The sequence below is a fragment of the Rhinolophus sinicus genome, linkage group LG01 (genome assembly GCF_036562045.2).
Source record: "Rhinolophus sinicus isolate RSC01 linkage group LG01, ASM3656204v1, whole genome shotgun sequence".
NCBI classification, from domain to species: Eukaryota; Metazoa; Chordata; class Mammalia; order Chiroptera; family Rhinolophidae; genus Rhinolophus; species Rhinolophus sinicus.
The window spans coordinates 124,749,653-124,766,095 of record NC_133751.1 but is presented as its reverse complement, the minus strand read 5'-3'; the positions used below and the strand labels follow the sequence as shown (position 1 = coordinate 124,766,095).

The 16,443-nt window shown below is 40.3% G+C and overlaps 1 protein-coding gene across 1 annotated transcript in view; it reads left to right on the top strand.

Annotated features, from left to right (window-relative positions):
- NCKAP5 (NCK associated protein 5) overlaps positions 1-16,443 on the top strand; it is a 971,300-nt gene that overhangs the window by 855,342 nt on the left and 99,515 nt on the right. The window contains exons 14-16 of the mRNA XM_074327839.1: positions 1,103-4,869; positions 5,724-5,901; positions 13,568-13,646. Of these exons, the coding sequence (XP_074183940.1) occupies positions 1,103-4,869; positions 5,724-5,901; positions 13,568-13,646 (4,024 nt within the window). The remainder of the gene's footprint in view (positions 1-1,102; positions 4,870-5,723; positions 5,902-13,567; positions 13,647-16,443) is intronic.

Genomic DNA, 16,443 nt, shown 5'->3' with positions numbered 1-16,443 from the left:
CAGAGCTCAAATCTGTGCTTCAGTTCTTCCTTCGCTGTGTGGCCTCCAACAGACTGACCTTGCTGAACCTGTTTCCTCCCTAGTAAATGGGATGATAGTGGCTCCTTCATGCTGTTATGCTGAAAGTTAAATCGAAGCGCTGTGTAAGTGGCTGGTACACAGCAAATGTTCAGTCAGTGTTATAATAGTTCCCTCCTCTGCCCTTCCATTTCTTGGTATCAATGCTATGAAAAATATGAATGTCTATGTAGAATGCAATGTTTGTCCTATGCCATTTCTTTGTCACTTCTCCCAAACTAACCCCAGTGTTGGGGTAAGTAAGAAGGGCAAGAAATTTACCTTCGTAGTTAGTAGGTGAATCATTGCTATGGGTTCTAACAACAAATGCCCCTGATGTATGTATGGATGCATTTCACAGATGTCCTTTGCCTATCAAATAAAGTCATGAATTCACATGATATTCTATCAGCTGTTAGAATGGAAGGGCTCATAAAGACAGGGACCAACTTACTTTTCCATTTACCCTCTCTACCTCTCACATATACTGTACAGGGAGGCCATATTGTCTCTGGTTATTCCCTAAGTGTACCTTAAACACACCTGCCCAAGTTAGATCTTTGCCATCCCGTTTCTTCTAGCTGGAAATCATTCTCCACATTTTTAAACTAAGGCAAACCTACCTACATTTTAAAGGCTACATAGGTTTAAAACAACACATTTCCTTTTATGGCTTTTCCAAACCATCACGTGTTCTCCCTCCTCTGAATTTCTGGAGTACCTACGACATTTGCACTTCTCACTGGTACCCTTGATGTTCAGTTATCTGTGCCCACGTCCTCTTCTCAGTTTGGGTGCTTGCTCCTTGAGGGCAGGCCCTTATCTTCTATTCCTTCAAATCGAATGCTGCTTAGCTCAGAACCTGGCAAAGTAGAGATTTGCTACATACTTAATGAATTAATTTACATTCATTAATTAATGCATGCCTTTATTGTGAATATTTATCAACCACTAGAACAAGCAAAGTTCAGTGGTGGACTTCCCCTTCTATACATTTGTGATCCACGTGATTCAGTCATTTGTGATATCTACTTTTCTTTCCTAGCAATCATCACAAAACTGGGATAAAAGGCTAAGTATTGATTCTTCGCTCCCAAGTGGCTTCGCTAGTCCCACAGATGAACTACCTCCAACTCGTGTCAAGGAAAGCCACATTTTGGAAGGACTAAGAAAGCTACAGAAACGAAAAGTGTTACTTGAACCCCCATCAGTGATAACCAAATGGGGTTATAAAGATTGCATGAACTCAAATGAAGGAATATATTCTCCTGGAATTAAGAGTAGCAGCCTCAATGAGTATCCACCCTGCAAACCAACTGACATGGGAAGCCCCTGCAAGGAGCCCCACAAGGCATTTGTTTATGACACAGATTCCCACGATGATGCCGATGAAGAATCTTCCTCCTTAGCATTGATTCAGGCCGTTCCAAACCAGGCGTGCCGGCTGCATGCTTGTAAGTTAACCCACAGTGTTTCTGACAGTCTATTTGGCTGGGAGCTGAATGGAAAACACTTTTCAGAAGGCACATCCTCAGTTTACCCCAGGGAAAGACCTAGAAAGCTGAACAGTTGTGCCAGCAACTGTCCCTTGGAGAAGAAAATGTGCCCAAGTGTGCAGGCAACTCAGGTACTGAGAGAGAGGGGTCCAAGCAGTCAGGGCCACATGGCTCTCAATCTCCAGCTTTCAGACACCGATGACAATGAAACCCTTGATGAGTTGCATATAGATAGCAGTGATGAGAAAAGCCCTTCGGACTTGTCATTGACTGCTGACACTGACAAGTCCATGGAGAATCTGGACCTCCTCATGGGACTTGGAAAATCTCAACCTGAGTCTCCTGATGAGGAGGAAAAACAAGTGCCCATCCACATAGAGAGTAGGCCAAAGACATTTAGTTTCATTAAGCAGCAAAGGGTTGTCAAAAGGACTTCTTCAGAAGAATGTATTACTGTAATATTTGATGCAGAAGATGGCGAGCCCATTGAATTCAGCTCTCACCAGACAGGCATTGTCACTGTTACCAGAAATGAAATTTCCATCAACCAGGCCCCGACTGGGCCCAAGGCAGAACACACTGAACATTTACCTCAGGGAATTGCTCACTTACAGCCAGGAGCTGCTGCAAGAGACTATCCTTTCTTAAAGAGATCTGAAGCGGAGACTGAGAAAAACATTCCAAAAGATGGTGTCAATAACGTCACCGAGGCACCCACTGAATCTTTCAACCCCAGGATAGTAACGCAAAATACTCAGCGCCAAAAACAGGCCAAACCGACACATAATATGTCATGCCAGAGTAATTCTAGGTCTTCGGTATCCATGGGTATCTATCAGAAACAAAGTCTGACAAAAATCCCTGCCAGGGGCAAGTCTTCACCCCAGAAATCAAAAATAATGGAGCCTGAAGCCTCCACAAGAGGTCCCATAGCTGGTCCAGTGACTCTTGAGAAATCACCAGCCTTAGCTCCTGGGAAAATCTCACGGTTCAGGAAGACTGAAGGCCCAGCTCACCTCTTTGATGTACAGCAAGATTCACACATTCCAAAACACCCCACCCAACTTCCTCACACCTCCAAGATGTCCAGCAGAAGGGATTGGGTCCAGTGCTCCAAGAGTCAGATTCCAACATCACAGTTGCTGTCAAGGCCCCTCACTGAGCCTAGTGATGATGGGGAACCCCTCATGAAGGATAAACACTGTGACTCTGGGGCAGAGGCAGAGGTGAAATCACCTTCGCCCCCACCTCCTCCAGGCAGGTCAGTCTCCCTACTCATCAGACCCAGTTACGACTATTTGCCACCATCTTCATCCGCCAAGCCCGAAACCAGGGTCCCCAATGAAACAGCAAAGACTGCATTCAAATCCCCCCCTCTGAAAGGATCCTCTGCTCCTATTATTTCTTCTAATCAGACCATGACAGAAGTGCAGAGAAAGAAACCTTCTGTGGCCTTCAAAAAGCCCATCTTCACTCACCCTCTGCCCTCCGCAGAGACAGTGATTCAAACCAGATGCTCTGCTCATTCCCCCTCCAGCTCGTTTGTTGTGATGGTCCCAGGGCCCCCAAAGGTCTCTCCAAAGAAAGGTGTCCCCAAAACCCCACCGCACCAAACACTGGGGACCACACAAACAGACACGGGGCTACGGACTCCCAAGAATTGTCCTTCAACCCATGAGCCACTGGAAATATCCTCAAAAAGTGTATCTCCAGGAAGAAAAGGACAACTGAGTGATGGTATCTCCACATCACCCAAGCCTTCTTCCTTAGGGATAAATGACTCGTCATCTTCTCGGGTTAACAGCCCCTCATCATCTCCATCTTCCAAAAGCCATAATGCCCCACATGGTTGTCAAAACGTCCATGAGAAAGGTTTGAAAACTCGCCTCCCAGTTGGGCTCAAAGTTCTCATGAAATCTCCCCAATTGCTCAGGAAAAGTTCCACGGTGCCAGGGAAACATGAAAAAGACAGTCTCAATGAAGCCTCTAAAAGTTCTGTGGCCACGAGCAAGTCTAAGCCAGAACACTCTGGGAATCCAACAAGCCTTGAGACCACAGCAGGTGAAAGACATGTGACTCCTCTGGGTTTACAAGCACATGACAGTTTGGCTGAAGGGCTTCCCCTAGAAGCAGCAATGCCGGAGTCACTGGATAATCACATCCCTGGGACGGATGGAAAAGACGGGGTAGAAAACAGGTCTGTAAAAAGATCCCTTTCCTCCAACAAGCCACACCTAAAACCAGCTCTAGGCATGAATGGAGCCAAGGCCCGAAGCCAGAGTTTCAGCACTCACCCAGGCGACAAGCCCCCCACACCCCCCATGGAAGGGCCAGGCAAAGTTCGAACTCAGATTATAACCAATACTGCTGAGAGAGGCAATTCCCTCACCCGGCAGAGCTCCTCCACGGAAGGCTCTCCCAACAAGTCCCCTTCTGCCCCCATGTCTGACAGTCTCCCCAATGCTGGGAGACCCCTGGTGCATGTGTCCTCCAGGCAGGGCTCTCTGGGGAGCACAGGCAGCTCCAGCAGCCAGCATGGAAGCCCAAGCAAGCTGCCTTTGAGGATCCCTCCAAAATCTGAAGGGCTTCTCACCCCACCTGGACCGGAAGACCCGCAGGCCTATGTCCAGGGAGGATGCCCCAGTGTAGCTGCACCTGAGGAGGCCGGCAGCGACCACTGCAGGTGCCCACCCGCCCCAGCTGACTGCCCACGAGCCCTGCAGAGCCCAGGGAGGTCACAGTGTCCAAACAGTTTTGAAACAAGCAGGACCCCCAAGCTAGAAATGTCTGGAAGGTATCCAGATACTTCTATAACCAGGACTAATGCTGTGAGCCCAGAAGCCACCCTCTCACCCAGCATCGAAGAGAAGGTCATGTTGTGCATTCAGGAAAATGTGGAAAAGGGCCAAGCGCAAACAAAGTCCACATCTGTGGAAGCCAAGCCAAGGCCTGGGCCCTCCTTTGCCAGCTGGTTTGGTTTTCGGAGGAGTAGACTTCCCGCTCTCAGTAGTCGGAAAACAGAAGTCTCCAAAACCAAAGTGGACAAGAAAGACGCAAAAGGCTTGGGGTTTGGAAACAAGCAGCTAAAATCAGAGAGAAAAAAAGAGAAAAAGAAGCCTGAGCTACCATGTGAGATGGAAAATGAGCTCAACAGGGACACTGAGCTGGCAGATCATCCAGACGGTGGATTACAAAGCAAAAATAATGTGAAAACACCACAAGACATTTATGACCAAATGAAGTTTGAACCGAGAAATAGACCCAGCTCTGTAACATGCGCAACAAAGGATACCTTTATGACAGAACTTTTGAACAGGTAACGCATGGGCAAAGAGGGTGGCAATGTCTAGAGGTCCCCCCACACCCACAAGGACAGTTGTTTGCTTCCTGAACATTAAACACCAGGCAAGCATGGTTTTCAGACAAGCAGAAATGCATAATAGCAGTCTTTTATACATTAGCCAGAATTTAAACAATGAAATAAAAGTAAGCAATAAAATGATAATTTAGTCCATGTTACTTTGTTAACCAAACCAATGGTCTTTGAAATTAGAGAATGGTTAAATTTTATCAAGGTTAAAAGAAAATCAGCCTACACTAGGAACCATGCAAGTACCCACAAGGCATGAAATGGAAGAAAATTTAACATACCTTTTTAAAGTATGCCGATCTCATTGACTGTACCAAGCAAACATATACTTACCGTGTTCCCCCCAAAATAAGACCTAACCAGAAAATAAGCACTAGCATGATTTTTCAGGATGACATCCCCTGAACATAAGCCCTAATGCGTTTTTTGGAGCAAACCTTAATATAAGACCCGGTCTTATTTTGGGGGAAACATGATAAAAACTTTCCAGAAGAAATGATGTTACCTGCTGATCTTAAGCCAGAAATGTACTTAGCAATCACTTTTCAGTGGTTTTTCTCCTGCCCCCATCTCACAAGCAGTCATAAAAATAAAAAGTATTATATTATCAAATCTAAATTGACACACTACTGGAATATCAGATAAAGATTTGATCAATGCCAGTAAGAAACACTTACCACTCACAGGGTTAAAGACAAAGAGACACATGGAGGTTACTTTAAACATTAAAGGATTGGGAAGAGTAGAGTGACTGAAGAAGAGCAATGTAATTTATCAGAGGAATCACTTTCTACCTGCAGAGTTGATAAGAGAGCAGCTCAACAGACAGAAAGTGGATCAAATAATGTTTCCTGCAGGAGTGTGTTAAAGGGCAGCTCCCAGGGCTCCTGTCTCACTGGCAGCTCCGTCAGCGCTCAAGGAAACCACAAGAAAAGCATCAAGACCAAAGCAGATGTGGAAATGCCAAAAGGTTTCCTGGTAAGTGCTCCACGATCCTGCTTATAAACTGTTAGGTTCTGTGATGGGCTGGTTTGGGTTCTTTCTACCCTTTGCTGATGGAAATATATGGGCAAGAGACTACGGGGAGGAAGAGAAAGTTAAAGTAAGAGAGAAAGCTCAGTGAGGACTATAGCAAAGATGGCAGCTGGACTGAGAATGGGCCTGGCTCCCTCTGGTAATGCTGCTTTTCTAGCTCTTTTCTGAATGATGATGTAATCATAGAGCAGGCAAATGAGGCTGCTGGTGTTGTCTTCAAATTATACCCTTGCGCTGGGAATCTGTGTTATTATTTCCAGCAACACAAAACAGGAATGAAGATGATTATAAAAACTAAAAGTGCTAAACTATTTAAGAGAATGTTGACTTATTTTGATGATTTGATTTAAGCATTTTAAAAAATATTTTCTGAAAGTTGTATGTACCAATTCATCCTACCCAAGCAGAAAGTGTTAAGCCTTAAAAATCCTTTTTGGATTCTGACTCCCTAGCATTTAGTCTTTTCATTGAGAGGCCTAGAACTAAAATAATAACAACAACATTCGGGCATTTTTGTTTCCCCAGGATATGCTAGTTTCAAATAATATTTTTATTTTGAAATTGCCTTAAACTGCACTTACACTTCCTTATATTGTTTCTGTTCTTGCATAATTGATTTGATGATGTTCATTGTTCATCTCTAAGTTTTAAAGCACTGAAGCAAAAAAAAAAATTTTTATATTCATACATTTTTGTACTCTGAAAAAGAGCTTGTAAAATATAGCACATGCTACTATTTTCTTAGAGAAAACTTGAAGTATGAAGTTATTTTACTTTTTTTTTTTCTAGAGTAGTTCAAAAATAGAAGACATTTTAGAAGTAATTGTGATTGTGATGTAGGGTATTTTCTTTGTGAGTGCCGGGATCGTGTCTTGTGAGACCGAAGAATGGAAACACGGACCCAGGAGAGGCGAGGGTTTTTTTGTTGTTTTGTTTTGTTTTTTCGTGTTTTTTTTTTTTTGTTGTTGTTTTTTTAAGAGGTTAGTTTATTGAAAGCAGAGTCGGAGCTCGGAGCAGGAGGGGATCCTGAATGGGGGTGCCCAGTGACTGAGGCAAAAACTGACTTTTATACCTTCCTTTGCCTGCTTGGGGAAGGGGACTGGAGCCTTCTAATGGGATTCATGTATCAGGTTTGCCCATCCTGATGGGATTAACAACCCATTCCTATCTATCAGATCTGCTCCTTTGTCCAGCCAAAAGGGATTTATGAGATAATTTATTAACCTCAAGGGGTGGTCTCATATCATTATCCTGGAGTGAAGGAGTCATTGCAGAACATGGAGTTTCAGAATATGGCTGCCTTTTGCTTATTTCACCAGGGATCCTTTCTGTCTGCCTAACAACATGCTAACTAACCTGTCTCAATTGGTATTATTAGTTATTCATTATTAGTTTAATTACTTATTGCTGTTTTAGGTTCCTTGGATTTTCACAGACATACTGTGATTTGAGACAAACGCACAATTTTCTTATTTTTTCAAATAGCTCTTGACACTGAAGAGTTGGAAGGCCTCGTTTTTCAAACTCTCTGCAATTATATGCAGACTGTGTTCTTTGCCAACGTCCCCCCTCCTCCATTTTTACTCTTGGCTTCTATTAGTACCATTCCTTCTTTGAAAATGTAGATGTGTCCTTTGCATTATAAAAACCACAAATTATAAGCATATCTAAGGCTGCCCTTGTAGTGTCACTGAAAGAAAAGAGAAAGAAAGAACGTGTGGAAATGTGCAATATGCCAGAAATTCAATCCAACCGATTTAAAACTTCGATAGCCTAAAACTTGGAGAGCCCCTTATCAGACACATTCAATTTAATTATGCCCCATTTAATATGGTTCTGACAGCTGAAGGTATATCTTCGCTGTACAAAAGTACAAAAAAAAGAAGAAAAAAAAGACCCTCTGTTTGGCTTTTACAATTTCATTTTTACTTTGTTATTGCTTCCTAATGCTAAAGTAATTTGCCATGCTTTTCCTCTCTCGTCTGCCGTCTTTCACAGTGTAGTAATAAGTGTCCTTTGGTCCTTCCAGAATCTGCAAGAAACACTCTTATTATTTTCTGTAAAGTACAAAAATTCCCCAACAATCCCAAATATACATAATCAATAGGGATATGATAATTTTTCTAGTTAGCTGCAAGAGGAAATTAGTCATGCTGAGAAGCTTTTCCATGCAGAGGAATATTATTAACCTGAAGAGTTGACCAGGTAACCATTTTTCAAATATAAAATGCAGTGGGTTTGTTTTTTTTTGTTTTTTTGTTTTTTAATTTTATCTCCATAATCATCAATGGGATGGGGCTAAAATTACTAATTTCAGAAAGGACATTGCCATAATCTCCTTTGGGACCAGTACAAGAATAGCAGTGAAAGCCTATTTATTATGTGTTATCAGCCTACACAGGAAGGAGATTAGATGCAAAATAAGATATATTCTAATACCATAGCACATTGATGTGAATACCTATGAACCTTTTAAAATTCAAAGTCTGAGGGTATATTCCCCCACTAAGGCTCACGGTAAATTTGCTATCTGCTTATTTTGAAGTGTGTTGCACAGAATTCTTCTCCTGGTAGTTATTTATCATGGAAACAATAGCTGCACATAATGCATTACATATCACAGTGTTTTTCTGAATAAAACTGCAGTTCAAAAACTTTATCACCATCCCTTACCCTTTAAAAATTAAGACTGTATTTAGTTCTGAGGGTCCTAAGGCATTAAAGTTATTTGAATCTACAGTGATAATAGTAGAAGGATTCTTTCCATACATTTACCAAGTCCATGTTTGTGTCAGTACTCCATTTAGTTCACTAGTAACTGCATATCTATTTTTAGGATTGCTAGACACATTCTAAAATGTGTGTCAAACTCCCATTAATGCTTTGCTGCATTAAATCTTTTTCTCTTTTTGAACCCTAATTACAGGCTTATGTCTCCATGTATGCCATCATTTACAGGCCACTTAGCTCTAATTTGGGGGTAATTTAGACAAGGGCCATATTACTTTGTACTTTTATTTAAATTATATAAAACCATTATAAGACAGGAAAAGGCATCCCCAGGAAATACTGCATTGGTATTGAGTAAATAAGTTCAGAAAGAAATGCACTCTGCTTGGTACTTGTAACTCCTTCCTTCCTTTGGCTTTAGATAATTTTCTGAAATGAGAAGTCTCAAAGAGAAAGAGCTCCAGGCTGCTATTTAACTATAACTGGACAAAATAAAAATCGTTAGAATTAACGAGACCATAAACCTTCATGCAGTGGGAAGAGATAGCCATTTTAATACGGGTATTTTAATTTAAATTATGAGTATTCTTTTCACCCAGTGTCACATAGTCTGAAAAAAAAATCACATATGGTAATAAAAAAGCATCAAATTCTATTCCATTAAAATGGCATAGCAGTGATAAAATAGCACAAAATAGTCCAATAATTACACAAATTATCATCGTATTAAGTTCTGCAAAAGTGTTACAATTTCAACATCCTTAATTGAACAATTCTGTTCTAAGTGCTATTTTGATGCTAATAAGAAGCATGCATATTTGCCCTCCTCCTGCAAAGTTTTCTAAATAACTAACTTTTCTAAAGGTAATGCCTTCCAGGAGTTCTGCCTCCAAAGATCACTGTCTCACTTAGGTTCTTTGTGTTCTTTTCCTTTTCAATGAGCTTTAACATCCAAATGTCCTTTTCTTGGGAAACAATTAGTGTTAGCATAATTCAGAGAAGAAATGTATGCAGAATTCCAAATGAAGAGCTTCACCAAAATATTGGGTTTAATTCTGAAATTATGTATGTATATCGGTCAGTGGTGAATTACTGTCTCCCTTTTGCTTCCTGTGTCCTGTGTAAGCTCATTCCTCCTTGCTTTTTCTAATAGTAAATGTAAAATGCAATGTTTTTCATTTCATCTCCATAATCATCAGTGGATTGGGCTAAAATTATTAATTTCAGAAAGGACATTGCCATAGTCTCCTTTGGGGCCAGTACAAGAATAGCAGTGAAAACCTATTTAGTATATGTTATCAGCCTACATAAGAAGGAGATTAGATGCAAAATAAGATGTATTCTAATACCATAGCACGTTGATGTGAATACCCATGAACCTTTTAAAATTCAGAGTTTAAGGGAATATTCCCTCACTAGGGCTCAAGGTAAATTTGCCATCTGCTTATTTTGAAGTGTGTTGCAAAGAATTCTTCTCCTGGTAGTTATTTGGGATGGAAACAACAGCTGCACAGGGGTTAACAGAATATAATGGGTTCAGTGACATGTAATGGTTACCTGTTACAGACTGGTATTTGGTACAGTTCTTAATTACAAGTGCAGAGCCCCAAAGATGGACAAGAGTTGGAAATATACTATTAGAAAACACCTAAAGTACTGGCAACAAACTTAAACCAAAATTAGCCAATAGTTATTACCTGTGAATCACATGCTACTTCTTACCAAATGGGATATTACTGACCTTGATTTGTATCTCACCTGTTAAAGCAATGGCTGCGAAAATTCTAAGTCTTTAACCACCATTCTTTTCTGAGGCAAACTTCTTCGTTTTGTGACCACTCCCATCGTTACAATGCCTTGCCATTGTGAAGATTGTCCCACTTGTGTCTATCTTTGGCAAATTCTTAATGTTGAGTGGGCAGCCCCTTACCCCCAGGAGGTAGTCTGCAACCTCTCACCGACATTCAGCCACTGTGTGATCAGGAATGAAAATTAATGTTAATTTTGGCCTATGAAAATTATAATTAGCGAGGGGAATCTGCTGCCAACATAAATTATGCCCTTCATTTCCATAGACAAATAGATTTTTCAAAATTACTCCCCACTTTGCAGTGAAGTCTATTTGTATGGATAATTGGAGCTGACAGGTGTGCCTAAGACACTTCCCCCATTTTCCACTCCTTTGCTGATTCTTCCTCCAACTCCTTCAAATTCAAAATTCCCCCTCATGGGTCATCTGCTCCTCATCATGGGTCATTAGTCCAGAAGACCTGAAAGAATTAGAGGCCTTGTCAAAAAGCCCAGTCCCTCTTGTAAATCCCCAGAGACCACGTTTAGCATTTTCTGTTAAGCACATAAAGACCTAGAAAGGTTCTGACAAGGAGCTAACAGGTTTGTTTTTTTCTTTCTTAAACATGATACTTGGAGAAAGATGATGGTTAAGACTTACAGAAAGGTTAGGGCACAGGTAGGGAAGGGAAGCAGGACCGTTACACACACACACACACACACACACACACACACACGTGCGCGCGCATGTGCGCGCGCGGAAAATTTTCGCCATTCTTAAATAAAAATATAGTTTCTGTATACTTGGAATACTGCCTACATTATCTGAATGCCAAACATGAAGAACAATAGAGTAATTCTTGGGAAGGTCTGGATAGGTTCTCTACAGCAATATGGCGCACTCTAAAAATTGAATTACAGCAGTAAATAGGAATCAGGAGAACCCACTCTGTGCCCTTGAACAGATCACTAACCCTCTCTGAGCCTTTTTTCCCTTATCTATAAAACGAGACTCTTGTTGTAATGATTAGGTCCTTTAGTTTAGGATTTCATAGGCTGATGGAGGTGGTTGCTGCCATTCCAGCAGGGAAGTTAGCAGGGAGCCCCTTTAAGTTTAAAATGGGTCCATTTAGAAAAACCTAAAGGCAATCCTATTTTACATAACAGGTGGAGGAAAATATGGAACATATTGCCATTAAGAGCTGGCATGGGCTGAAAAATATAGATTTCCTTGATGCTTCTATAAATGAGTATAGAAGGTTCTTGTTGGATTATGAATGGAAATTAAGGTGTTTGGGGAATTCCTTCCTCAGTAGGTCTTTCGGTAGCTTTGTCACGAACAGATCATTGAGCTCGGTGAATCTTGGAAGGCAAGCAAAAAACATGTTAGTCTCACTGATGCTCACAGCGCTTTTCCTCTCTGCCATTCATAAATGTGCACTACTAGAAACTGAGCTTGTTGATAAAGGCTTTTCTCCCATTCCCTAACTCACTTCCTCGGGAGATGCTAACAAACAGGGAAGTGCCTGCAAGAGCAAACAGCTAAGGGGAAAGAAAGTGATGAAACATGGCCTGTGGATATTCAGCCCTTAACAATCTCCCTTGTGAGGTTCAGGTAGCCATCTACATACTCTCCTGAGTTTGCCGTCTTCTGGCTATCAGTATGTACAGATTAAGCACCAGTTACATTCTAATATTAGAACTGCTGTCATAAAATGTAAATAATTGTTCTTATTCCATTAAATCTGAAAAATAGTAGGTAAAAAGTAGAAAGCTAAATCTAGCTCAAGGTCAGTATGCAACCATATGACTCTAACCTTGTGAATATAAAATAAAGGTTGCTTGGCATTCAGTTTGAACCCCTGAGCTAATCTGGCAACCTGTAGTGTAGGCACCTAAGCACAACCCCCATATCATTCATTGCACAGTTCACCTTATTATTGGCTGCCGAGGGGACTGGCTGGGATGTATTTTTAAAAAGTTATTTAGTGTCATTCTGCCAAGGACCACAAGCTGTCTTAATATTGAGGCCAAGTTGACACTGGCATAGTCAAACAGAAATTTGAGAATAACAAACTGCCCCCAAATAAACGCAAATCTCAAGCCATATCTGCTGTGTTTAAATTCCAGTTCCATCATTTGTATAATTACTTCTCTTGTCTGTTTTTCCTGGGTCCTTATCTCTAAAATGGAGCTAACAATATCACCTACCTCGCAGCATTGTTGTAAGAATTATGAGATCATAGGTGTGAAAAGCTTAGACAGCTACTGCTACATAGTATTTAAGTGTTTGATGCTTTCATCATTGTTGGTATTGTTAGTGATATTATTGCTACTGGTGCTACTAGATTGGGAGGTAACAAATCTGGGTTTTAGTTCCAGTATTGCCACTTCCACTGTATTTAAGGAAACTTGCTGAATCTCAGAATTAACATTTGTAAAAATACTCTAATGGTATTACTCTCTGGAGTTCCATTTGATTCTACACCATTCAGCATCTGGAGATTCCAGCTGAAATATAAGGGGAATGTTTTTGACCTGAAAAATCTAGATAAATGTGTCACTGCTCTAGTTCACTGAGCACACATCATAAGTCACTTCATGATTCATTATGGAAAGAACAGCAACAACAAAATCATTTTTTTTAGAGATTTATATTCTAGGAAAGGATCATGAGATCTAAGTATATTTCTTTATTTTTATTAAAGTAACTTGTGATAGAAGTCATTGACTCTGGGAGAATTATACTTCTTTAGACTTTACATTTTCCTAACAGCTCTATGTTCTAACTTTATTAAATTTTGAAAACCAAAGCTGTTATCTCCAGAATCTTATGTAGAATTAGGTGCCCTATAAATCGTCATTTTTCAGAGCTGGGTTAGATTTCTGAAAATATGCTTTTATAATTAAAACTTGTAATGAAGCCAAGTGATAAAGTGCAGAAAAAGTAGAACGAAGAAAATATATACGCATCTGTATACAAACACACACACACACGTTATAGAATATATCATTATTCTGAGGATGGCAAAAGATGTACCTAATATAGTAAAAAACAATTTACAGTAATTTTTTGTTGTTGTTGCTGCAGATAAAAGAGGCAAATGAAAACCTGCAAGAGGATGAAGAAGATACTATTGCCGATTCTGCATTTCAGAGCCACAGTATGGGTAAGAATTCACGTCTTGATACATCTTTAGCTGAGATATTTTCTATGTGACCTTCTTTCAGACACGGCGTGGTCCTAAAGGCCATGTCGTATGCCTCCCACTGTCAGGACTGGGTCTTAACGTCTCTCACATGGTTACCTTTATCTTCTTCGACATTGGAAGCTATCATAAAATAAATAGGTCCAAGCAGACCTATGAAGAAAACATAGGCGCTTGCAAAGGAATGCAGGGCAAACTGATGAGAAGTATTTGTCAACATAAAATGAAAATACTGAGTGTAAATAATTTTTCTCTGAGGAGAAGATCAACTGAATCGATCCAGTTTCTGTAGCAATTGTCTCAAGAAGTACCTCGTTGCAACTACTATTTCTTAGAAATGTGGGGTGGGTGGTGGCTTTCTTAAATTGAATGTTTTTTGAATTGAATATTTTTTTTACACAAAGAACCAACGACATTAAGTACATATGGCTAGCCAAAAATCTTCAATTTATTTTCTGTATTATTTATTTTAGAACCCTGGTTATAGTTAGTCCTATCTCTGAAAAAACTTTGGCTTGTCAGCTAGTGCTTAAAATTGTGCATAATTCTAGATTGAAGGGATGCAGGTGCCCAACCAAAGAGACTTTACTGACCTGTTTCCAGCAGCCAGGAGGTACCTGGTGATGGACTAGCTGTCTGTGACTGTGATTCTTGTCAGGAGATAGAAGAGGTGATAAATTTAACAGCTCTGAGACACCTCGGACACTTGCAGGATTAGTCGTTCCACAGGTTCTAAAAAAAGTCTGTGTATATAAGCATGCTGATTATGGAGCTTTTCATAAGGTACCAAGGCATGAAGGAATCATTTCTTCAAGTCACATTTGGGTATAGGAGATAGTATTGAATCCCATGTCCTAGGACATGACAGACCCACAGATTTCTGGACTAATCAGCCTCCACTGCTCTTGCTGTTTCCCTGGAGGACCTTTTGCTGCCAACTCTCAGCATCTTGCCTGCTCTTAGTACCACGTTGGTGCAATTTGTGGTTAGTTTTCTAGCAGACCCAGCAGTCTTCTGCAAACTGTAATTTACAGTTTACCTCAGCGCGTTAGTGTGCCCCCACAGCTTCCTGAGCCTGGCACACCATTATTATTCTTTTCATCTGTAATTGGGACTACCAGACTTGACAAACAGCTGCATCAGGGTAGTCTGAATAAGATTATTATTCCAAAAAGGCATCCTTTATTATAGTTGTCAATGTAACATGCCTAAATTGGTATCGGTTCTGCGTAGTTAGCTAATATGCAAGTTAAATATTGTTTAACAGTCTTCAAACGTGACACTGTGGAAAGCCCCCACTGAGTCATCATTTTTCCATAACGAGGTGTTCTTGGGCCTGTAAGACAACATATATGAACTTGGAGGCTGACTTTCCTTTAAGAGAACTACAGTAGTCTACGTGTTTTTAGCAGACTAGCAATTCTTTAGATTCCATGCTGTTCAACATCATACCTAGTAGCTACCTATTACTATTTCCATTTCAATTTAAATGAAAACTACATAAAATTTACACTTTATTTATTTAATCGCACTCGCCCCATTTCAGGTGTTCAATGGGCACGTATCCTACATCATCCGTCAGGGCAGTCCCATCGTCACACAAAGTTCTTTTGGAAAGGGCTGCTTTAGATTACTTTCATGGAAGTAAATTTAGACCATGCTTCTGACAGATAACTTGGTCTTCAAATGATTGTAGGTTCATCTCCATAATTGTAGACTCATCTCCTCAAACTGGTGGAGAACTATATGAATCAGCTGCTCCTGGTTGCCAGTAACAACAACACAACTGACTAGCCAGTACTAAAATAATACAGTCATTTAATCATCTTATGTAATTAAAAGTCTGGAGGAAGGCAACATGAAAGAGGCGTAGCCGTTTAACAATGTTATCAAAATCCCTGGCTTTTTGTCCTCATGCTTGTTGCTTCTGATTGCAAATTAATTCCTGCCACTCCAGGCATCCCATCCACATTCAAGGCATTGAGTATAAGGAAGAATAAAAACTCCTTCAGCACCCACCCTTTTCCCCCATAGACTCCATCTTACAGGTCATTGGTGAGAACCAGACAAGCCTAGCTGCAAAGAATGATGGGAAAGTAAGTATGCTGCGTTTCCAGCCTCTGTGTAATGAGGTAATAGGGAGAACGGTGTTGAGAATGTTCCCTGGGTAACCAATATCAGTAAGACTGCCACAGACCTTTTTAAAAGTTCATCCATTTCAAGATTGAATGAGACTCAACAAATTGAGTGGTTATTTATCTTTATTTCACAAGGACTGAGAATATACTTTTTAGCACCCGGATAATCCCAATATTCCTCATTTTGTGTAGATTAAGTGTTGTCACATATCCTCACAGTATTTTATAACTGTAGAATATCTCTCATCACAGCAACTGAGCAAATCTAAATATGTTCTTCTTCTAACCAGATATCAGCTAATGTATTTAACAAAGAAAAATGATCAGGAAATTGGTGAATCTAAATGGTTGTATTTCTGTGGTTTAAGGATAATCATGTTGGTTTGATCAAAATTGTGTTAGTTGATTACAAGACAAGATATTGTTAGTTAAACCTGCTTTATATTGAAATTCGAGATTCATGAATTAAGTAAAATAATACAACTAAATTTTTTTCTTTAAAATTTCCCTAATAAATGTCAGCATTCCATGTTAATAAGCACCAAGCAAATGACTAGCCTTGTCTAAGAGGCGAATTAACACAAGTGATCACAACCACCATATTTCTAGTTGTTCTTTCC